A 23,075-nucleotide genomic window follows, 5' to 3' on the forward strand; every position below is an offset into this window, starting at 1 on the left:
ATTCCCAATTTCCCCCTTTAATTCCCAATTTCCCCCTTTAATTCCCAATTTCCCCCTTTAATTCCCATTTTAATTCCCAATTTCCCCCTTCAATTCCCATTTTAATTCCCATTTCCCCCTTTATTTCTAATTTCCCTCTCTTAATTTCCATTTCCCCCTTTAATTCCCAATTTCCCCCTTTAATTCCCATTTTAATTCCCAATTTCCCCCTTTAATTCCCAATTTCTCCCTTTAATTCCCAATTTCCAATCTCCCCCTTTATTCCCAATCGCCTCCTTTTGTTCCTTCTTTGATTCCCTTTTTTCTTCTTCTCAATTTCTCCTTTATTCCCATTTTTAATTCCCCTTTTCCCCCCTTAATTCCATTTTCTCCCCCTTAATTCCAATTTCTCCCCTTTAATTCCCTTTTCATTCCAATTTCCTCATTAATTCCCCATTTCTCCCCTTTAATTCCGATTTCTCCCTTTATTCCCAATTTTTTCCCCTTTTTTTCCAATTTTTATTCTCAATTTTCCATTTTTATTCCAAATTTTCTCTCCTTTATTCCCAATTTCCCCCCTTAATTCCCATATTTTATCCCCAATTCCCCTTTAATTAATCCCCAATTCCCCCCATTAATTAACCCCCAATTCCTGCCAAATCAAACCCCAATCTCCCCCTTAATTCCCCCATCTCCCCCTTAATTACCCTCCATTTCCCCCCTTAATTAACCCCCAATCTCCCCTTTAATTTCGCCTTAATTCCCCGTTAATTCCCCCCTAATTCCCCCTTAATTAACCCCCAATTCCCCATTAATTAACCCCAAATTCCCCATTAATTACCCCCCAATTTCCCCATTGATTCCCCCAATTTCCCCATTAATTACCCCTCAATTCCCCATTAATTCCGCCCTAATTCCCCCTTAATTAACCCCCAATTCCCCCTTAATTCCCCCCTTAATTCCCCATTAAATAACCATTAATTCCCTATTAATTACCCCTCAATTCCCCATTAATCACCCCCAATTCCCCATTAATTCCCCCAATTCCCCATTAATCACCCCCAATTCCCCATTAATCACCCCCAATTCCCCATTAATCACCCCCAATTTCCCATTAATCACCCCCAATTCCCATTAATCACCCCCAATTCCCCATTAATTCCCCCAATTCCCCATTAATCACCCTCAATCCCCCATTAATCACCCCCAATTCCCCATTAATTCCCCCAATTCCCCATTAATTCCCCCCAAACCCCCATTACTTCCCCCCAATCCCTATTAATTCCCCCAATTCCCCATTAATTACCCCCAATTCCCCATTAATCACCCCCAATTCCCCATTAATTCCCCCAATTCCCCATTAATCACCCCCAAACCCCCATTAATTACCCCCAATCCCCCATTAATCACCCCCAATTCCCCATTAATTCCCCCAATTCCCCATTAATTACCCCCAATTCCCCATTAATCACCCCCAATCCCCATTAATTCCCCCCAATTCCCCATCAATTCCCCCAATTCCCCATTAATTCCCCCCAATTCCCCATTAATTCCCCCCAATTCCCCATTAATTCCCCATTAATTCCCCCCAATCCCCATTAATCACCCCCAATTCCCCATTAATTCCCCCAATCCCCATTAATTCCCCCAATTCCCCATTAATTCCCCCAATTCCCCATTAATTCCCCCAATTCCCCATTAATTCCCCCCAATTCCCCATTAATTCCCCCAATTCCCCATTAATTACCCCTCAATTCCCCATTACTTCCCCCCAATCCCCATTAATCACCCCCAATTCCCCATTAATTCCCCCCAATTCCCCATTAATCACCCCCAATTCCCCATTAATCACCCCCAATTCCCCATTAATTCCCCCCAATCCCCATTAATCACCCCCAATTCCCCATTAATTACCCCTCAATTCCCCATTAATTACCCCTCAATTCCCCATTACTTCCCCCAATCCCCATTAATCACCCCCAATTCCCCATTAATTCCCCCAATTCCCCATTAATCACCCCCAATTCCCCATTAATTACCCCTCAATTCCCCATTAATTCCCCCAATTCCCCATTAATTCCCCATTAATTCCCCCCAATCCCCATTAATTCCCCCAATTCCCCATTAATCACCCCCAATCCCCATTAATCACCCCCAATTCCCCATTAATTCCCCAATTCCCCATTAATCACCCCCAATCCCCATTAATTACCCCCAATTCCCCATTAATTCCCCCAATTCCAGCCCTTCCCCCATCCCTGACTCCTCTGCTCCCCCCAGGCCCCTCCTGCTCCTCCCCCTCCCCCCCTTCTCCATCCCCCACCTTGCCCCGGAAGTTTCCGGAAGGTTCCGGCAGTCCCGGAAGGTTCCGGAAGGCGCCGGGATGTGGCACGAGGCGCGGAAGCACGAGCGCAAGCTGCGGGGGATGATGGTGGACTACAAGAAACGCGCCGAGCGGCGCCGCGAGTACTACGAGAAAATCGTGAGTGGAGCCGGCTCGGGCCAGTTCACACCAGTTTGGGCCAGTTCACACCAGTTTGAGGGGGACCCAGAACCGGCTTGGGCCAGTTCGCACCAGTTTGGGGGGACCCAGAACCTGTTTGTGCCAGTTCACACCAGTTTGGGGGCTTCCAGAACCAGTTTGGGCCAGTTCACACCAGTTCGGGCCAGTTCACACCAGTTTGGGGGGACCCAGAACCAGTTTGGGCCAGTTCACACCAGTTCGGGCCAGTTCACACCAGTTTGGGGGCTTCCAGAACCAGTTTGGGCCAGTTCACACCAGTTTGGGGGGACCCAGAACCAGTTTGGGCCAGTTCACACCAGTTTGGGGGCTTCCAGAACCAGTTTGGGCCAGTTCACACCAGTTCGGGCCAGTTCACACCAGTTTGGGGGGACCCAGAACCAGTTTGGGCCAGTTCACACCAGTTCGGGCCAGTTCACACCAGTTTGGGGGGACCCAGAACCAGTTTGGGGGGTGCCAGATCCAGTTTGGGCCAGTTCACACCAGTTTGAGGGGGACCCAGAACCAGCTTGGGCCAGTTCACACCAGTTTGGGCCAGTTCACACCAGTTCAGGGGGACCCAGAACCAGCTCGGGCCAGTTCACACCAGTTTGGGCCAGTTCACACCAGTTTGGGGGGACCCAGAACCAGTTTGGGGGGTGCCAGAACCAGTTTGGGCCAGTTCACACCAGTTTGGGGGGACCCAGAACCAGTTTGGGGGGTGCCAGATCCAGTTTGGGCCAGTTTGGGCCAGTTCACACCAGTTCAGGGGGACCCAGAACCAGCTCGGGCCAGTTCACACCAGTTTGGGCCAGTTCACACCAGTTTGGGCCAGTTCACACCAGTTCAGGGGACCCAGAACCAGCTCGGGCCAGTTCACACCAGTTTGGGGGGACCCAGAACCAGTTTGGGGGGTGCCAGAACCAGTTTGGGCCAGTTCACACCAGTTTGGGGGGACCCAGAACCAGTTTGGGGGGTGCCAGAACCAGTTTGTGCCAGTTCAAACCAGTTTGGGGCTTCCTGTTCTAGTCTGGGGGGACCCAGAACCAATCTGGGGTCCTGAACCAGTTTGGGGCCGACATTCCCAGTTTGGTGCCGACATTCCCAGTTTGGGGCCGACATTCCCAGTTTGGGGCCGACATTCCCAGTTTGGAGCCGACATTCCCAGTCTGGGGCCGACATTCCCAGTCTGGGGCTGACATTCCCAGTCTGGGGCCGACATTCCCAGTCTGGGGCCGGCATTCCCCGTTTGGGGCCGACATTCCCAGTTTTGGGGCCGACATTCCCAGTTTGGAGCCGACATTCCCAGTTTGGAGCCGACATTCCCAGTCTGGGGCCGACATTCCCAGTTTGGAGCCAACATTCCCAGTTTGGAGCCGACATTCCCAGTTTGGAGCCGACATTCCCAGTTTGGGGCCGACATTCCCAGTTTGGAGGCGACATTCCCAGTCTGGGGCCGACATTCCCAGTCTGGGGCCGACATTCCCAGTTTGGTGCCGACATTCCCAGTTTGGAGCCGACATTCCCAGTTTGGTGCCGACATTCCCAGTTTGGTGCCGACATTCCCAGTTTGGAGCCGACATTCCCAGTTTGGAGGCCGACATTCCCAGTTTGGAGCCGACATTCCCAGTTTGGAGCCGACATTCCCAGTTTGGTGCCGACATTCCCAGTTTGGAGCCGACATTCCCATTCTTCCTGGCAGTAGATCTCCCGTTCCCCTCCATTCCAGCCCTTCCCGTGTCCCCTGTTTTCCCGGGAATCCCCGCCCCATTCCCACCTTTCCCGCCGTTCCTAATGCCGGGATTTTCCCCTTTTTCCCGTTTTTCCCAGAAAAAGGACCCGGCGCAGTTCCTGCAGGTGCACGGCCGGGCCTGCAAGGTGCACCTGGACTCCGCCGTGGCCCTGGCAGCCGAGAGCCCCGTCAACATGTGAGCGTGGGCCGGGAATTCCCGCCTGGAATTCCCTGGGATTGTCTCCGGAATGTTCCTGGCATCGCCCCCCCCGGGCACGCAGAAATCCGGGATTGAAATCTGGGCGGTTTTGGGCAAATCCGGGAGGATTTGGAGCTGCTGAGCCCGTTTTTGCAGAAGGAATTCTGCTCATTCCAGGGATAAATTCCATGGAATTATCCCTGGAATATTCCTGGGATCACCCCCCGGGGATGGAGAAATCCGGGATTTTCCAGGGGTTGGAATTTGGGCGGTTTTGGGGAAATCCGGGAAGATTTGGAGCCGCTGTTCCCGGTTTTGCCGCAGGAATTCTGCTCGTTCCAGGGATAAATTCCATGGAATTATCTCTGGAATATTCCTTGGATCGCCCCGCAGGGCTGCAGAAATCCAGGATTTTCCAGGGGTTGGAATTGGGGCAGTTTTAGGCAAATCTGGGGAGAATTCCGGTTTTATTGGAGTTATCGCTCCCATTTTTTTTCTGGTGGAAAGGGGGAATTCTGCTCATTCCAGGGAGAAAATCCCATGGGATCCCCACCTTGGAATCACCCCCAGGGCTGGATAAATCCCAGTTTTCCCCGAAAATGGAATTTGACCTGTTTTTACTCCATCAACTCAAAGAAAATTCAGCTTTTTTGGGGAACCACCTTTCCCTTTTTTTTTTTTTTTTTTTTTTTTTTTTTTTTGCTGAAGGAAAGGGGGGAATTCTGACCATTCCGGGCGGGAATTCCGGGATTTTTCCCATTCCCACGGCTCGGTTTTTCCCGGCAGGATGCCCTGGCAGGGGGACACCAACAACATGATCGACAGGTTCGACGTCCGCGCTCACCTGGATTTCATCCCCATGTACACCCCGGCCCTGCTCAGCCCCACGTAAGATTCCCAAAAAAATTCAAAAATTCCCATAAAATTCCCATGAGATTCCCCCAAAAATTCCCCAGGAATTCCCAATGGTTTCAGGGCCGGGATCCCACCAGGACTGGGTAGGAGGGTCCTAAATCTGTGTTTTGACCCCAAAATCTGCATTTGATCTCGGAAAATCTCCTGAAATTCCACTTTGGATCCATCAAATTCATCTTTGGATCCCCAAAATCCATCTTTGATCCCAAAGCTCCTTGTTTTGATCCCAAAAATCCACGTTGGATCTGTAAAAATCTGTGTTTGAGCTCCAAAATCCCCCTTTGGAAACATAAAATCCCTCTTTTTTTTTAGCAAAAGATCCCTCTTTGGATGCTCAAAATCCCCCTTTGAACCCGTAAAATCCACATTGCATCCATAAAATCTCCCTTTGAACCCCCAAATCCCTGATTTGTTCCCAAAATCTCCTCAGAATTTCTGTTTTTCAAGGTAGCCAGAGCAGGAATCAGACAAGCGTGAATGTAACCGCAAGTGGGAAGATCCCTAAAAATCCACATTTTTTACCCCAAATCCAGCTTTTTTTTTGTGCAAAGTCTTTGATTCTTAAAATCCACCTTTACCCCCCAAAATTCCCGCTTTGATCCCAAAATCCCCTCAGAATTCCTGTTTTTCCAGCTGATCAGGAATGAGACAAGGGCAAATGCAACTATGAGGGAAGAGAGCCTCATAATCCACCTTTTTTTCTCCCAAATCCAAATTTTTTTAGCACAAAGTCTTTATTTGATTCCTAAAATCCACCTTTAACCCCCAAAATCCCCATTTGGATCCCAAAATCCCCTCAGAATTCCCGTTTTTCCAGCTCACCCTAACAGGAGTCAGACGAACGCAAATGCAATTTTGAGGGGGGAGGCCCTCATAATCCACCTTTTTTCCCCCCAAACCCAGTTTTTTTAGCACAAAATTCTCTTTTTTTTCCCTAAGATCCACCTCTTATCCCTGAAATTCCCAGTTTGATCCCAAAATCCCCTCAGAATTCCCGATTTTCCAGCTCACCGGAACAGGAGTCAGACGAACGCAAATGCAACTACGAGCGGTACCGGGGCCTGGTGCAGAACGACTTCGCTGGCAGTGAGTCCCTTTTTCCCTGGTTTTTTTTTTTGGGAATTCCGGCCCCTCCGGATCCCCCGGGGGTGGTTCCCGAGGGATTTAGGGAATGATTTGAACCCAAAATTCCCAATCCCAGTCTCGGAGGAGCAGTGCCTGTACCAGATCTACATCGACGAGCTCTACGGGGGCCTCCAGAAACCCAACGAGGATGAGAAGAAAAAGTGAGGGGAAAAAAGTTGGAAATCCTGGGAATTCCGTCTGGGAAAACATCGGGAATGCACGCCCACACCCTTGGGAATGATCCTAATTCTGGGATAACCTTCCCAATCCCAGTTTTCCCCTCACTCCTTTGCTGGAATCTCTCTCAAAACCATCCTGGGAAGGGCTTCTGATTTGCCTGGGGGATTTTGGCTTGGGATTCCTGTTTTCCCTCAGAATTCCAGCTCAGGCCTCCCATTTTCCCTCTGAATTCCCATTTCCCCTCACAATTCCCGTTTCCCCTCACAATTCCCCCTCAAGATTCCCATTTCCCCTCACAATTCCCATTTCCCCTCACAATTCCCCTCAGAATTTCCATTTCCCCTCACAATTCCTCCTCAGAATTCCCATTTCCCCTCACAATCCCTATTTCCCCTCACAATTCCCCCTCAGAATTTCCATTTTCCCTCATGATTCCCATTTTCCCTGACAATTCCCCCTCAGGATTCCCATTTCACCTCAGGATTCCCATTTCCCCTCACAATTCCCATTCCCCCTCCGGATTCCCATTTCCCCTCACAATTCCCCCTCAGGATTCCCATTTCCCCTCAGGATTCACATTTCCCCTCACAATTCCCGTTTCCCCTCCGGGGGAATCCCCAGGCCGGCCTCTCCGGGGTCTTCCCGCGGGGAAAAGCCCCGGGCTGGAGGGATTTGTCCAAATTTCACCTCACAATTCCCATTGCCTCTCCGGATTCCCATTTCCCCTCACGATTCCCGTTTCCCCTCCGGGGCAATCCCCGGGCCGGCCTCTCCGGGGTCTTCCCGCGGGGATCTCCGCGAGGGGAAGAGCGCCGGGCTGGAGGGATTTGTGTCCCAAACCTCCCCAGGCTGGCGGAGAAGAAGGCTTCCATAGGCTACACCTACGAGGACAGCACGGTGGAGGAGCTGGAGAGCTCCCTGGAGAAGCGAGCCGGGGACGAGGACGACTCCGAGGACGACTCCAACACGGACGAGGACGAAGTGATCCCGGACATCGGTAACGGGGCCGAGGGTTTCGCGCGGGATTCGGGCGTCGCTCCCGGGCGCAATTCCAGGATTTCCCGGGCGTTTTTCCAGACGTGGAGGTGGACGTGGACGAGCTGAACCAGGAGCAAGTGGCCGACCTGAACAAGCAGGCCACCACCTACGGCATGGCCGAGGGGGATTTCGTCAGGTACGGCCCGGAAAAACCTCGGGAAAAGCCGGGATCCCGCCCCAGCCCCACCCCGGGGAGGGCTCCTGCTTTTCCTCGGGATTTTGGCTCAGGAATCACGTTTTTCCTTGGGATTTTGGCTTGGGAATCCCATTTTTCTTGGGATTTTGACATGTGAATCCCGTTTTTCCTTGGTATTCTCTCCTAGAAATCCCATTTTTCCTTGGGATTTTGATTGGTGAATCCCATTTTTCCTTGGGATTTTAGCTTGGGAATCCCATTTTTCCTTGGGATATTGTCTTGGGAAACCCACTTTTCCTTGGGATTTTCACCTTGAAATCCCATTTTCGCTTGGAATTTTCTCCTCGAAATCCCATTTTCCCTTAGGATTTTGTCCTGGAAATCCCATTTTCCCTTGGGGTTCCTGGAAATCCCATTTTTCCTTGGAACTCTGCCTCAGATCTGCCTAGCTTTCCTGAAATTTCTCCCCTTTTTTCCAGACTTTCCCCTTTCCCTGAGATTCTGCCATGAAAAATCCCGTTTTTTCCATGAAATTCCAGCTCAGGGCTCCCCCTTTTCCTCAGAATCTGGGATCTCCCCAAACCCCCGCCCTGATCCCGTTTTTTTTTTTCCCTGGAAAAAGGATGCTGAGGAAGGACAAGGAAGAGGCCGAAGCCATCAAAAACGCCAAGGCCCTGGAGGAGGAGAAGGCCATGTACTCGGTGAGGGAAAAACCCAGATAAAACCCGGGAAAAACGGGAATTTCCCCTTGGAAAAATCCCCGAAAATCCCTTCCCGACCTTCAATCCTTCCCCAGGGCCGCCGCTCCCGCCGGCAGCGCCGGGAATTCCGGGAGAAGCGGCTGAAAGGCCGGAAAATCAGCCCCCCCAGGTGAGATTCCCAGCGTTGTCACCCCCAATCCCAACGTTTTTCCCAACATTTCCCTCAAATCCCAACATTTTCATCCCAAATCCCAACATCTCCCCCCGCCTAGTCGATGTTTTTATTTTGAATTCCATTTTTCTCCCAAATCCCACCATTCTCCCACCCAAATCCCAATTTTCCATTCCCAAATCCCCGTTTTTCATTCCCGAATCCTGTTTTTACTCTGAATCCCACCAGTTTTCCCCTGAATCCCAAATTCTCATTCCCAAATCCCCCCGATTTCCAAATTTCCCTTGCCAAATCCCCACAATTTCCCCCAAATCCTCCCAATCCCCCCAAACCCCACCTTTTCACCCCCAAAACCCCATTTTTCCCCCAAATCCCCCCAAAAACCCCAGTTTCCTCCCAATTCCCCCAAAACCCCACATTCCCTCCCCCTCAAATCCCCCTTATTCCCCCCACATCCCCCCCAATTTCCCCCAAATCCCCCATTTCCCCCCCAAATCCTCCCCAACCCCACCATTCTCCCCCCAAATCCCCCTAATTCCCCCAAACCCCCCCTTTTCACCCCAAAATCCCCCCAATTTCCCCCAAATCCTCCCAATTTCCCCCCAACCCCCCCCCTTTTCACCCCCAAATCCCCCCAATTTCCCCCCAAATCCTCCCGACCCCCCCAAACCCCCCCTTTTCATCCCCAAAATCCCCCCAATTTCCCCCCAAATCCTCCCGACCCCCCCAAACCCCCCCCTTTTCACCCCCCAAATCCCCCCAATTTCCCCCCAAATCCTCCCAACCCCCCCCAAACCCCCCCTTTTCACCCCCAAAATCCCATTTCCCCCCCCCAAAATCCCAAATTTTCGTTCCCAGTTCCCCTAATTTCCCTCCAAATCCCCCCAGTTCTCCCCCAGATCCCCCCCAGAGCCCCCCTTTCTCACCCCAAACCCCCATTTCTTTCCCCCCCACAGCTACGCCCGCCGGGACAGCCCCACCTACGACCCCTACAAACGGTAACGCCCCCGGTGCTGCCCTCGGTACCGCCCCCGGTACCATTCCCCGGTACCATCCCCGGTACCATTCCCCGGTACCATTCCCTGGTACCATCCCCGGTACCATCCACGGTACCATTCCCCGGTACCACCCCCGGTACCATTCCCCGGTACCATTCCCCGGTACCACCCCCGGTACCATTCCCCGGTACCACCCCCGGTACCATTCCACGGTACCACCCCCGGTACCATTCCCCGGTACCATTCCCCGGTACCATTCCCCGGTACCATTCCCCGGTACCATTCCCCGGTACCATCCCCGGTACCATTCCCCGGTACCACCCCCGGTACCACCCGCGGTACCATTCCCCAGTACCACCCCCGGTACCACCCCCGGTACCATTCCCCGGTACCATTCCCCGGTACCATTGCCCGGTACCATTCCCCGGTACCATTCCCCGGTACCATTCCCTGGTACCACCCCCGGTATCATTCCCCGGTACCATTCCCCGGTACCATTCCCCGGTACCATTCCCCGGTACCATTCCCCGGTACCACCCCCGGTACCATTCCCCGGTACCATTCCCCGGTACCATCCCCGGTACCATTCCCCGGTACCACCCCCGGTACCACCCCCGGTACCATTCCCTGGTACCATTCCCCGGTACCATTCCCCGGTACCATTCCCCGGTACCATTCCCTGGTACCATTCCCCGGTACCATTCCCTGGTACCATTCCCCGGTACCATTCCCTGGTACCATTCCCTGGTACCATTCCCCGGTACCGCCCCGGTACCACCCCCGGTTAGCGCCGCCGGCATTCCCGGAGCGGGGTTGCCATTCCCGGTACCGCCTCCCCCGGCAGCTCCCCCTCGGAGTCCAGCTCGGAGTCGCGCTCCCGGTCCCGGACGCCGTCGCTGGGCCACGAGGAGAAGATCACCTTCATCACCAGCTTCGGCGGCAGCGACGAGGAGCCGCCGGGCGGGCCCGGCCTCCCCGGCTCGGGCAGGAGCCGCCGCGGCTCCCGGGAGCGGCAGCGCCCGGCGCCGCCCGGGGCCTCGGCGCCGGCTCACCGAGCCTCGTCCCGGTGCGTGCCCCGGCCCTCTCCCCTCTCTGCCGCTGTTCTCCTCTTTTTCCTTTCTTCTTTTTCCTCTCCCGGCCCTTTCCCATTTCTGCCACCATTCTCTTTTTCCTTTCTTCTTTTTCTTGTCCCGGTCCTCTCCCCTCTCTGCTGCCGTTCTCTTTTTCCTTCTTTTTCCTGTCCCGGCCCTTTCCCCTCTCTGCCACCGTTCTCTTTTTCCTTCTTTTTCCTGTCCTGGCCCTTTCCCCTCTCTGCCGCCGTTCTGCTCTTTTTCCTTTCTTCTTTTTCCTCTCCCAGCCCTTTCCCCTCTCTGCCACCGTTCTCCTCTTTTTCCTTTCTTCTTTTTCCTCTTCCAGCCCTCTCCCATTTCTGCCACCATTCTCGTTTTCCTTTCTTCTTTTTCCTTTCCCAGCCCTTTCCCCTCTCTTCCACCGTTCTCCTCTTTTTCCTTTCTTCTTTTTCCTCTTCCAGCCCTCTCCCATTTCTGCCACCATTCTCGTTTTCCTTTCTTCTTTTTCCTTTCCCAGCCCTTTCTCCTCTCTGCCACCGTTCTCCTCTTTTTCCTTTCTTCTTTTTCCTCTTCCAGCCCTCTCCCATTTCTGCCACCATTCTCGTTTTCCTTTCTTCTTTTTCCTCTCCCGGCCCTCTCCCCTCTCTGCCGCCATTCTCCTCTTTTTCCTTTCTTCTTTTTCCTCTTCCAGCCCTCTCCCATTTCTGCCACCATTCTCGTTTTCCTTTCTTCTTTTTCCTCTCCCGGCCCTCTCCCCTCTCTGCCGCCATTCTCCTCTTTTTCCTTTCTTCTTTTTCCTCTCCCGGCCCTCTCCCCTCTCTGCCGCCGCTCTGCTCTTTTTCCTTTCTTCTTTTTCCTCTCCCAGCCTCTCCCCTCTCTGCCGCCGTTCTCCTCTTTTTCCTTTCTTCTTTTTCCTCTCCCAGCCCTCTCCCATTTCTGCCACCGTTCTCCTCTTTTTCCTTTCTTCTTTTTCCTCTCCTGGCCCTTTCCCCTCTCTTCCACCGTTCTCGTTTTCCTTTCTTCTTTTTCCTGTCCCAGCCTCTCCCCTCTCTTCCACCATTCTCTTTTTCCTTTCTTCTTTTTCCTCTCCTGGCCCTTTCCCCCCTCTGCCACCGTTCTCCTCTTTTTCCTTTCTTCTTTTTCCTGTCCTGGCCCTCTCCCCTCTTTGCCACCGTTCTCTTTTTCCTTTCCTCTTTTTCCTGTCCCAGCCTCTCCCCTCTCTGCCGCCGTTCTCCTCTTTTTCCTTCTTTTTCCTCTCCTGGCCCTCTCCCCTCTCTTCCACCGTTCTCTTTTTCCTTTCTTCTTTTTCCTCTCCCGGCCCTCTCCCCTCTCTGACGCCGTTCTCTTTTTCCTTTCTTCTTTTTCCTTTCATGGCCCTTTCCCCTTTCTGCCCGCATTCTTCCCCTTTCCCCCCCTTTTTTTTTGTGCCCTGGCCATTTTCCCATCTCTGCCCTCACTCTCCTTTTTTTTCCTTTCCTTTTCTTCTTGTCCCAGCCCTTTTCCCCTTCTCTGCCCTCATTCTCCCCTTTTCTTCTCCTTCTTTTCATGTCCCGGCCCTTTTCCCCCTCTCTGTCCTCATTCTCCCCCTTTTCTCCTCTTTTTTATTCTTCTTTTCCTCCTTTTCCCTCTTTTTCCCCCTTTTAGCCCATTTTTTCTTTTCTTTTTTCCTCCTTTTCTCTTTTTCTCCCTTTTTTTCCATCTTTTTCTCATTTTCCTTTTCCCCTCTTTTTCTCCTTTTTTCTCTTTTCCCCCCTTTTCCCCTTTTCTCTTCGTTTTCCCCCTTTTTTTACCTCCTTTTTCCCTTTTTTCTTTCTTTTTCCCTTTTTTTCTCCGTTTTTCCCTTTTTCTTCCCTTTTTTCCCCTTCCCCCCACTTTTTCCCCTCTTTTTTCCTTTTTTCTTTATTTTTCTCCCTTTTCCCTCCCTTTTTCCTCCCTTTTCTCCTCATTTTCCCTCCCATTTCCTCTCTTTTCCTCCTTTTCTCCCCATTTCCCCCCTTTTCTCTCCTTTTCTCCCCATTTCCCCCCCTTTTCTCCCAGTTTCCCCCCCTTTTCCCCATTTCCCCCCCTTTTCCCCCCCCATTTTCCCCCGTTCCCCCTGTTTCTCACCCCTTCTCCCTTTTCCAGGCGCCGCTCTTCCTCCTCCTCCTCCTCGTCCTCGTCCTCGCGCTCCTCCTCCTCCTCCTCGTGCAGCTCGGGCTCCCGCGGCTCCCGCCCGGCCTTCCGCCGCTCCCGGGGCCTTTTCCGGGGCCGCCGCCGCGGCTCCCGCAGCCGCTCCCGGAGCCGCAGCCGCTCCCGGAGCCGCTCCCGGAGCCGCTCCCGCCGCTGGTCCCGGGACAGCCGGCGCCGCTCCCGCTCCCCGGAACGCGGCCACCGCCACCGCCGCCGCTCCAGGTCGGTGCTCGGGGACACCCGTCTGGGACCGCTTCGGGTCACTTTGGGACAGTCTGGGACGGTTTGGGACAGTCTGGGGCCGGTTCGGGTCACTTTGGGACAGTCTGGGACAGTTTGGGACAGTCCGGGGCCGGTTCGGGTCACTTTGGGACAGTCTGGGACCAGTTTGGGACAGTCCGGGGCCGGTTCGGGTCACTCTGGGTCACTTTGGGACAGTCTGGCACCGGTTCGGGTCACTTTGGGACAGTCTGGGACAGTTTGGGACAGTCCGGGGCCGGTTCGGGTCACTCTGGGTCACTTTGGGACACTCTGGGACAGTTTGGGACAGTCCGGGGCCAGTTTGGGTCACTTTGGGACAGTCTGGGACAGTTTGGGACAGTCCGGGGCCGGTTCAGGTCACTTTGGGACAGTCTGGGACAGTTTGGGACAGTCCGGGGCCGGTTCGGGTCACTCTGGGTCACTTTGGGACAGTCTGGCACCGGTTCGGGTCACTTTGGGATCAGTTTGGGTCACTTTGGGACAGTCTGGCATCGGTTCGGGTCACTCTAGGACAGTCTGGGGCCGGTTCGGGTCACTTTGGGACAGTTTGGGGCCGGTTCGGGTCACTTTGGAACAGTCTGGGACCAGTTTGGGTCACTTTGGAACAGTCTGGGACCGCTTCGGGTCACTCTGGATCACTTTGGGACAGTCTGGGACCAGCTTGGGTCACTTTGGGACAGTCTGGGACAGTTTGGGACCAGTTCACACCAGTTAGTGACCAGTTCACTGCTGTTTCCTGTGGGATTTTCCCATTTTCACGGGATTGATTTTCCCGTTTCCCACGGGATTGATGTTCCCGTTTTCACGGCATTTCCACCCCTTCCCGCCCCGCAGGAGCCGCTCCCGGCGCTCGGCGCGCTCCTGGCGCCGCTGGAGCAGCCAGAGCCGGAGCAGCCGCAGCGACTCCCGGAGCCCGTCCCGCTCCCGGTCCCGGTCCCGGTCCCGATCCCGATCCCGGTCCCAAACCCCGCCCGCAGCCCGGGAAAAGGACCCGCCCCGCCCCCCGGCCTCGCCCGCCGTCGGAGAGAAGCTGAAAAAGTGAGTGGAAAACGCAGGAATTTGGGAAAAATAAAAAAAAAATTCCTCAATCCATTCGGGAGCTCCCAGAATCTCCTCAAAATCCCTCTGGGAACCCCCAAATCCCTCAGAATATCCTCAAAATCCCTCGGGGAGCCCCCAAATCCCCCAGAATCTCCCCAAAATCCATCTGGGAGCTCCCAAATCCCTCAGAATCTCCCTAAAATCCCTCTGGGAACCCCCAAATCCCTCAGAATCTCCCTAAAATCCCTCTGGGAGCCCCCAAATCCCCCAGAATCTCCCCAAAATCCCATTGGGAGGTCCCAAATCCATCTGGGAGCCCCCAAATCCCTCAGAATCTCCCCAAAATCCCATTGGGAGGTCCCAAATCCATCTGGGAGCCCCCAAATCCCTCAGAATCTCCCCAAAATCCCTCTGGGAACCCCCAAATCCCTCAGAATATCCTCAAAATCCCTCTGGGAACCCCCAAATCCCTCAGAATATCCTCAAAATCCCTCTGGGAGCCCCCAAATCCCCCAGAATCTCCCCAAAATCCCATTGGGAGGTCCAAAATCCCTCTGGGAGCCACCAAATCCCCCAGAATCTCCCCAAATCCATCTGGGAACCCCCAAATCCCTCAGAATCTCCCCAAAATCCCTCTGGGAGCCCCTAGAATCTCCCCATAATCCATCTGGGAACTCCCAAAATCACCCAGAATCTCCCCAAAATCTCCCCCAGATCCCCCGCAAATCCCTAAAATTTCCCCTCAAATCCCCCCAAAATCCCTCTGAGGTCCAATTTCCCCCCACTTCCCCCATAATTTCCCTCAGTTTTTCCCCAATTTCCCCCCTAAATTTCCCAATTTTCCTCCAATTCCCCCCCAAGTTTCCCAATTTTCCTCCAATTTCCCCGATTTCCCCCGATCTTCCCCCAATTTCCCTAGTTTTTCCCCAAAGTCTCAGTTTTCCCCCCAGTTTTCCCCAATTTCCCCCCAATTTTCCCCCTAATTTTCCCCCCAGATTCCCAGTTTTCCCCCCCAATTTCCCAACCTCTTCCCAGTTTTCCCCAGTTTTCCCCAGTTTCCCGCCCAGTTTGCCCAGTGCTGTGCTTCCCCCGCAGGGCCGACGCTGCGGCTGGTAAAGATTCCGGAGCTGCCAAAGTCAGTAAGAATTGGAACTTCCCCTTGTTTCTAACGGAATTCCTGCCGAGCTTTGGGATCACGGATCCGGGGGATCCCGCAGGGACCGGGGGATCCCGCAGGGACCGGGGAATCCCACGGGGATTTGCAATCCCACGGGGATCCAGGGAATCCCATGGGGATCGGGGAATCCCACAGGGATCAGGGAATCCCGCGGGGATCCAGGAATCCCACAGGGATCGGGGAATCCTGCGGTGATCCAGGGAATCCCGCAGGGATTGGAGAATCCCACGGGGATCCAGGGAATCCCACAGGGATCAGGGAATCCCGCAGGGATCAGGGAATCCCACAGGCATTTGGAATCTCACAGGGATCCAGGGAATCCCGCGGGGATCAGGGAATCCCACAGGCATTTGGAATCCCACGGGGATCCAGGGAATCCCGCGGGGATTTGGAATCCTATGGGGATCCAGGGAATCCCACAGGGACCCAGGGAATCCCACAGGGATTTGGAATCCCACAAGGATCAGGGAATTCCACAGGGATCGGGGAATTCCACAGGGATCCAGGGAATCCCGCAGGGATCCAGGGAATCCGACAGGGACGGGGGATCCCACAGGCATCGGGGAATCCCGCAGGGATTTGCAATCCCGCAGGGATCAGGGAATCCCACAGGGATCCCGGGAATCCCACAGGGGTTGGGGAATCCCAGAGATCCCTCGGGATCACCGGGGAGGGGGAATTTTCCTGGGATTTTGGGGGATCTGGGGGAAAAATCAGCTCTGGGGGGGCCCTTTTCCTGGATTTTCCCAGATTTCCCAAGTTTTCCCAGATTTTCCTGGATTTACCTGTTTTTTTCCCAGATTTTCCTGGTTTTTCCCCATATTATCCTGGATTTTCCCAGGTTTTCCTGGATTTTCTTGGTTTTTCCCCAGATTTTCCTGGATTTTTCTCAGATTTTCCTGGATTTTTCCCAGATTTTCCTGGATTTTCCCAGTTTTTCCCCAGATTTCCCCATATTTTCTCAGATTTTTTTTTGATTTCCCCAGGTTTTCCTGGTTTTTCCCAGATTTTCTTGGATTTTTCCCATATTTTCCTGGATTTTCCCAGATTTTCCCCAGATTTTCCTGGATTTCCTCATATTTTCTCTGATTTTCCTGGATTTTCCCAGGTTTTCCTGGTTTTTCCCAGATTTTCCCAGATTTTCTTGGTTTTTCCCCATATTTTCCTGAATTTTCCCAGATTTCCCACAGATTTTCTTGGTTTTTCCCAGATTTTCCTATTTTTTCTTAGATTTTTCCCCGTATTTTTTTGGATTTTCCCAGATTTCCCACAGATTTTCCCAGATTTTCCCCATATTCTCCACAATTCTCCTGTTTGTCCCCGATTTTCCCCATATTTTCTTGGATTTTCCGAGATTTTCTTAATTTTTCTTAGATTTTCCCAGATTTTTCTGCTTTTTTCTCAGATTTTTCTGGTTTTTTTCCCAGATGTTCCCGTTTTTTCCTCCTTTTTTCCCGTTTTCCCCAGCTTCCCCTCCCCCATTCCCTTCCCAAATTCCCGGGATGGGGTCGGGATTGGTGGGAAAAGGCTCCGGGGTTTTTTTGGGGGGTCCTGACCCCGATCCCGGCCCCTTTTCCTGACCCAAATTCCCAAATTTTTGCAGCCCAAACTGACCCCGCAGGAGAAGCTCCGGCTCAGGATGCAGAAGGCGCTCAACAGGCAGTGTGAGCATTCCCAGAATTCCCAAAATTCCCTAAAATTCCCCAAAATCCCACCCAGATTCCTCTGAATCTGCCCCAAAATCCAGTCAGGATCACCTGAATCTCCCCAAATCCCACCCAAATCCCCAAAAATTGCCCCAAAATCCAACTGAGATCCCAAAAATCCCCCAAATCCCACCCAAATCCACCCAAAATTCCTCCAGGATTTCCCAAATCCTCAAAAATTGCCCCAAAATCCAACTGAGATCCCAAAATCCCGCCCAAATCCCTCCAAACCCACCCAAAGTTCCTCTAGAATTTCTTAAATTCATAAAAATTCCCCAAAAATCCATCTGAGATCCCAAAAACCCCTCCAAAATCCCACCCAAATCCCCAAAAATTCCCCCAAAATCCCACCCAAATCCACCCGAAATTTCTCTGGGATTCCCCAAATCCCCAAAAATTGCCCCAAAATCCAGCTGAGATCCCAAAATCCCCCAAATCCCCCACAAATCCACCCAAAATTCCTCTGCAAGCCTCAAAATCCCTAAAACTTCCCCCAAATCCCCCTGGGATTCCTAAATCCCTCCAAATCTCCTGAGATTCCCCCAAAATCCCCTTGGGACCCCCCCAAAATCCCCTGGAATTCCCCAGAATTCCCCCAGAATTCCCCCAAAAATCCCCCAGAATTCCCAAAAATCCCCCAGAATTCCCTAGAATCCTCTGGAATTCCCCCTGAAATCCCCCAGAATTCCCCAAAATCGCCTGGAATTACGCAGAATTCCCAAAAAATCGCCCAGAATTCCCTGGAATTCCCCCAAAACCCCCCAGAATTCTCCAGAATCCCCCGGAATTGCCCCAAATTCCCAAATTCCCGCTCCATTCCCAGTCAAGGCCGACAAGAAGGCGGCGCAGGAGAAGATGCTGCAGCAGGAGCATGAGAGACAGGTGGGAAAACGGGGGAAAAAATGGGAGGAAAATGGGAAAAAATGGGAAAATGGGGAAAAATAGGGGAAAAATGGGATGAAAATGGGAGAAAAATGGGAAAATGGGGAAAAATGGGGGGAAAACGGGATGAAAATGGGAGAAAAATGGGAAAATGGGGAAAATGGGGGGAAAATGGGATGAAATGGGAGAAAAACAGGAGGAAATGGGATTTATTTGGGAGGAAAATGGGATAAAAATGGGATTGAATTGGGATGGAATTGAGATAAAACCAGGATGGAACTGGGATAAAACCAGGACTAAACTGGGATGGAACCAGTCTGGAACTGGGATGGGGTTGGGATAAAACCAGGACCCAATTGGAATGGAATTGGGATTTAAATGGGATAAAACGAGGACTAAATTGGGATAAAACCAGGATTGAACTGGGATGGGATTGGGATAAAACCAGGACTAAACTGGGATAAAACCAGTTTGGAACTGGGATAAAACCAGTCTGGAACTGGGATGGGGTTAGGAACTGGGATGGGGTTGGGAACTGGGATGGGATTGGGAACTGGGATGGGGTTGGGAACTGGGATGGGATTGGGAACTGGGATAAAACCAGTTTGGAACTGGGATAAAACCAGTCTGGAACTGGGATGGGGTTAGGAACTGGGATGGGATTGGGAACTGGGATAAAACCAGTTTGGAACTGGGATAAAACCAGTCTGGAACTGGGATGGGGTTGGGACCTGGGATGGGATTGGGACCTGGGATGGGATTGGGAACTGGGATAAAACCAGTTTGGAACTGGGATAAAACCAGTCTGGAACTGGGATGGGATTGGGAACTGGGATGGGGTTGGGACCTGGGATGGGGTTGGGAACTGGGATGGGATTGGGAACTGGGATGGAACCAGTCTGGAACTGGGATGGGGTTGGGAACTGGGATGGGGTTGTCTGGAACTGGGATGGGATTGGGAACTGGGATGGGATTGGGAACTGGGATGGGATTGGGAACTGGGATGGGATTGGGAACTGGGATGAAGCCGGGCCGGGCTCTGACGATCTCCCCCGGCAGGAGCGCGAGGACGAGCTGCGCGCCATGGCCCGCAAGATCCGCATGAAGTAATTCCCGACAGTCCCGAGTTCCCAGCCCTGATCCCGATTTTCCCAATCCCTGACCCCGAGTTCCCAGCCCTGATCCCAATTTCCCAGCCTTTATCCCAATTTCCCAATCCCTGATCCCAATTTCCCAGCCTTTATCCCGATTTTCCAGTCCCTGATCCCGAGTTCCCAGCCCTGATCCCAATTTCCCAGCCTTTATCCCGATTTTCCAGTCCCTGATCCCAATTTCCCAATCCCTGATCCCGATTTTCCCATCCCTGATCCCAATTTTCCCAATCCCTGATCCCGATTTTCCCAATCCCTGATCCCAATTTCCCACCCTGATGTGATTTTCCCAATCCCTGATCCCGATTTTCCCAATTTTCCCAATCCCTGATCCCAATTTCACAACCTGATGTGATTTTCCCAATCCCTGATCCCATTTTTCCAGCTGTTTTCCCATTTCCCAGTCCCTGATCCCATTTTTCCCATTTTTCCCGGTCCCTGATCCCATTTTTCCAGCTGTTTTCCCATTTTCCCAGTCCCTGATCCTGTTTTTCCCATTTTCCCAGTCCCTGATCCCATTTTTCCTGTTCATCCCGCTCCCTGATCCCTTTTTCCACTTGTTTTCCCATTTTCCCGCTCCCTGATCCCGTTTTTCCGGCTGTTTTCCCATTTTTTTCCCGCTCCCTGATCCCATTTCTCCCATTTTTCCTGCTCCCTGATCCCGTTTTTCCGCTCTTTTCCCGCTTTTCCAGGGAGCGGGAGCGGCGGGAGAAGGAGCGGGAGGAGTGGGAGCGCCAGTACAGCCGCCAGAGCCGCAGCCCCTCCCCGCGCCACGGTCCGGGATCCCCGAAATTCCCCCGAAATTCCCAACATTCCCAACCTTCCCTAGGGCTCTGCAGGGGCTCCCTTCCCAAAATTCCGGGCGATTCCCGGCAAATTCCCAGAAATCCCAGAGCTGGTCTCACTTTCCCAGGAGTCTGCGGGGTCCCTTCCCAAAATTCTGGGAAATTCCCAAAAATCCGGGAGCCTTTTCCGCTTTCCCAGTGCTCTGTGGGGTCCATCCCCAAGGAATTCCCAAGGAATTCCCAAAATTCCGGGAGCTGCTCCTGCTTTTCCAAGGGTCTGTGGGGTCCCTTCCCAAAATTCTGGGAAATTCCTGGGAAATTCCCAAAAATCCAGGAGCCGTTCCCGCTTTTCCAGGGGGTGGGGGAGGCAGAGGGGACGGATTTGGGGCTGGAAAAATGCTGGGGAAATGGGAAAAAAATGGGATTTGGGGCTGGGAAAATGGGGAAAAATGGGATTTTGGGGGAGGCCGAGCTGTGGGATTTTGGGGTGGGAAAATGGAGGAAAAAAAAGGAAAATAGTGGGGAAAATGGGGGAAATGATGGAAAAAAAGTGGAGGGGAAAAGATGGGAAAAAAGTGGGGGGAAAAAAGGGAAAAAAGTGGGGGGAAAAAAGGGAAAAAAGTGGGGAAAAAAAGGGAAAAAAAGTGGGGAAAATGGGAAAAAAGTGGGGGAAAAATGGGGAAAAGTGGGAAAAAAGTGGGGAAAATGGGAAAAAAGTGGGGAAAATGGGGGAAAAGATGGGAGAAAAGTGGGGGGAAAATGGGAAAAAAGTGGGGGGAAAATGGGAAAAAAGTGGGGAAAATGGGAAAAAGTGGGGGGAAAACGGGAAAAAATGGGAAAAAAGTGGGGGGAAATGGGAGAAAAGTGGGGGGAAAAGTGGGAAAAAAAGTGGGGGAAAGAAGGGGGAAAACGAGGGGAAAAACTGGGAAAGAAGTGGGGGAAAAAAGGGAAAACCTGGGAAGGGAGTGGGCAGAGTGGGAATTTTGGGAGTTAATTGTTGCTCTTTTCCCGGCAGGTCGGGAGTACAGCTCCTCACGGAGGTACGGCCGCGATTCCCGGAGATCCCGCGGCTCCCGGGGGTGATCCAGCCCCGATCCCTGATCCCAGAGATCCCAAATTTCCTCCAGTCCCAGATCCCAGAGATCCCAAATTTCCTCCAGTCCCAGATCCCAGAGATCCCAAATTTCCTCCAGTCCCAGATCCCAGAGATCCCAAATTTCCTCCAGTCCCAGATCCCAGGGATCCCAAATTTCCTCCAGTCCCAGATCCCAGGGATCCCAAATTTCCTCCAGTCCCAGATCCCAGGGATCCCAAATTTCCTCCAGTCCCAGATCCCAGAGATCCCAAATTTCCTCTAGTCCCAGATCCCAGGGATCCCAAATTTCCTCCAGTCCAGATCCCAGGATCCCAAATTTCCTCCAGTCCCAGATCCAGGGATCCCAAATTTCCTCCAGTCCCAGATCCCAGAGATCCCAAATTTCCTCCAGTCCCAGATCCCAGGGATCCCAAATCTGATCCAATCCTTTTTCCTGATTCTGGCTATCCCAAATTTCCTCCAATCCTGATGCCAGAGATCCCAAATTTTCCCATTTTCCCTGATCCCAACTTTCCTATGTTTCCATTTTCCCAGAAATCCCCAAATTTCCCATTTTCCCAGGGATCCCAATTTTCTCATTTTCCCTGATCCCAGGAATCCCAAATTTCCCATTCCTGTTCTCTCTGATCCCAACTTTCCCGTTTACCCTGATCCCAAATTTCCTGTTTTCCCAGGAATCCCAATTTTCCCATTTTCCCAGATCCCAGAAATCCCAAATTTCCTGTTCCCATTTTCCCTGATCCCAAAGTTCCTGTTTTCCCAAAGTTCCCATTTCCCAGGAATCCCAACTTTTCCATTCCTGTTTTCTCTGATCCCAAATTTCCCATTTACCCTGATCCCAACATTCCCATTTTCCCAGGAATCCCAAATTTCCCATTCCCGTTTTCCCAGGAATCCCAAATTTCCCATTCCTGTTTACCCTGATCCCATATTCCCGTTTTCCCAGGAATCCCCACTTTCCCATTCCGTTTTTCCCAGGAATCCCAAATTTCCCGTTTTCCCAGGAATCCCAAATTTCCAGTTTTCCCAGGAATCCCAAATTTCCGGTTTTCCCAGGAATCCCAAATTTCTGGTTTTCCCAGGATTCCCAAATTTCCCGTTTTCCCAGGAATCCCAAATTTCCCATTTTCCAGGAATCCCACATTTCCCGTTTTTCCCGCAGGCATTCCCCAATTTCCCATTTTCCCAGGAATCCCACATTTCGCAATTTCCCAGGAATCCAATATTTCCTGTTTTCCGGGATTCCCCAATTTCTGGTTTTCCCAGGAATCCCAAATTTCCCGATTTCCCAATTTCCCAGGATTCCCCAATTTCCCGATTTCCCAGGAATCCCAAATTTCCAGGATTCCCCAATTTTCCCGTTTTCCCAGGAATCTTGACTTTCCCGTTTTTTCCGCAGGCATTCCCGGTCCCACTCGCGGAGCCCCACTACCGGCACTGACGGGCGGGGCCCCCCAATAAATCCTTGGAAAAATCCCAACCCCCACCCCTGGAATGGCAGTGCCGGCGGGAAACGGGGCAAAAGCTGGGAAAATCGGGAAAAAAAAACTGGAAAAATTGGGAAAAAAGGGAAAAAAGAAAAAAGAGGGGGGAAATGGGGGAAAAGCTGGAAAATTGTGAAAAAAGCTGGAAACAATGGGAAAAAAGCTGGAAAAAAGAGGGGGAAAGGGGGGAAAAGCCGGAAAAAATGGGGGAAAATGTCAGAAATAAAAGGGAATTTGGAAAAAGGGAGGGGAATAGGGGAAAAGCAGGAAAAATGATGGAAGAAGAGAAAAAAGCTGGAAAAAAGGAGGAAAAATTGGGGGAAAAGGGGGAAAATTTGGGGGAAAAGGAGGAAAAAAGGGTTGGAACTGAGGGGAAAAGTAGGAAAGTTCGGGATAAATCTGGAAATAAAAGGGGGAATGGGGGAAAAGCGGGAAAAATTGGGAAAAAAAAGGCTGAAAAGGGGGGAAAAATGCAAAAAAGGGGAGAAAGGTCTGGAAGAAAAGGGGGGGAAATTGGGAAAAGATCAGAAAAAAGTGGAAAATGTGGGAAAAAAGGCCGGGAAAAGGGGGAAAAAGAC

At 52.1% G+C, this 23,075-nt stretch overlaps 1 protein-coding gene across 1 annotated transcript; it reads left to right on the forward strand.

Moving 5' to 3' along the window:
* The first annotated feature begins 2,300 nt into the window (after nucleotides 1–2,300).
* Nucleotides 2,301–22,454, forward strand: LOC137467284 (CLK4-associating serine/arginine rich protein-like). The gene is given in 21 exon segments (XM_068178782.1): nucleotides 2,301–2,461; nucleotides 4,310–4,407; nucleotides 5,197–5,298; nucleotides 6,332–6,411; nucleotides 6,527–6,611; nucleotides 7,479–7,627; nucleotides 7,708–7,804; nucleotides 8,427–8,505; nucleotides 8,601–8,674; nucleotides 9,634–9,675; nucleotides 10,520–10,741; nucleotides 12,870–13,136; nucleotides 14,010–14,213; nucleotides 15,312–15,351; nucleotides 16,997–17,057; nucleotides 17,923–17,981; nucleotides 19,041–19,087; nucleotides 19,825–19,907; nucleotides 20,933–20,957; nucleotides 22,413–22,432; nucleotides 22,435–22,454. Coding segments are annotated over 21 exon segments (1,953 nt in total). The 5' UTR covers nucleotides 2,301–2,362.
* Nucleotides 22,455–23,075: the final 621 nt, after the last annotated feature.

The sequence above is a fragment of the Anomalospiza imberbis genome, unplaced genomic scaffold (genome assembly GCF_031753505.1).
Source record: "Anomalospiza imberbis isolate Cuckoo-Finch-1a 21T00152 unplaced genomic scaffold, ASM3175350v1 scaffold_560, whole genome shotgun sequence".
In the NCBI taxonomy this organism is placed as follows: domain Eukaryota; kingdom Metazoa; phylum Chordata; class Aves; order Passeriformes; family Viduidae; genus Anomalospiza; species Anomalospiza imberbis.